Source organism: Tupaia chinensis, unplaced genomic scaffold (assembly GCF_000334495.1).
Source record: "Tupaia chinensis unplaced genomic scaffold, TupChi_1.0 Scaffold149964_2, whole genome shotgun sequence".
NCBI lineage: Eukaryota > Metazoa > Chordata > Mammalia > Scandentia > Tupaiidae > Tupaia > Tupaia belangeri.
The window spans coordinates 1,386,903-1,387,423 of NW_006209806.1; the positions used below are offsets into that span (position 1 = coordinate 1,386,903).

Genomic DNA, 521 nt, shown 5'->3' on the forward strand with positions numbered 1-521 from the left:
CTGGGCAGCTGGCCCCTGTGGCCGCCTGCCCCCCCTCCCCGTAACCCCCCCCGGGCAGGGCCCTGTGGTCGCCTGCCCCCACTCCCCGTAACCCTCCCCGGGCAGGGCCCTGTGGTCACCTGGCCCCCACTCCCCGTAACCCTCCCCGGGCAGGGCCCTGTGGTCACCTGGCCCCCACTCCCCGTAACCCTCCCCGGGCAGGGCCCTGTGCTCACCTGGCCCCTTGCCCGAGGCTTCCAGCTTGCGGAGCTTGGAGATCTCGTCCTCGGTGATGATGGTCATGTCCCGCCAGAAGTCCGCGTTCTTGCCCTGCTCCAGCTCCATGTACACCTGTGGGCATGGCGGGTGAGGCCACGCCAGGGCAGGGCGGGCCTGGGGAGGGGCGCAGGCATGGCAGGGGTGCAGGGGGGGCATGGTGAGCCCTGGGGAAGGGGTACAGGCAGGGCAGGGCGAGACCTGGGGAAGGGGTACAGGTGGGGCGGGGTGCAGGCGGGGCAGGGGTGAGTCCTGGGGGAGGGGCA

General features: G+C 72.9%; 1 protein-coding gene across 1 annotated transcript in view; it reads right to left on the bottom strand.

Annotated features, from left to right (window-relative positions):
• Positions 1-521, bottom strand: part of CACTIN (cactin, spliceosome C complex subunit) — a 20,311-nt gene that overhangs the window by 6,769 nt on the left and 13,021 nt on the right. The window contains 1 exon segment of the mRNA XM_027769598.1: positions 216-456. Coding sequence (XP_027625399.1) covers positions 216-456 — 241 coding nt within the window.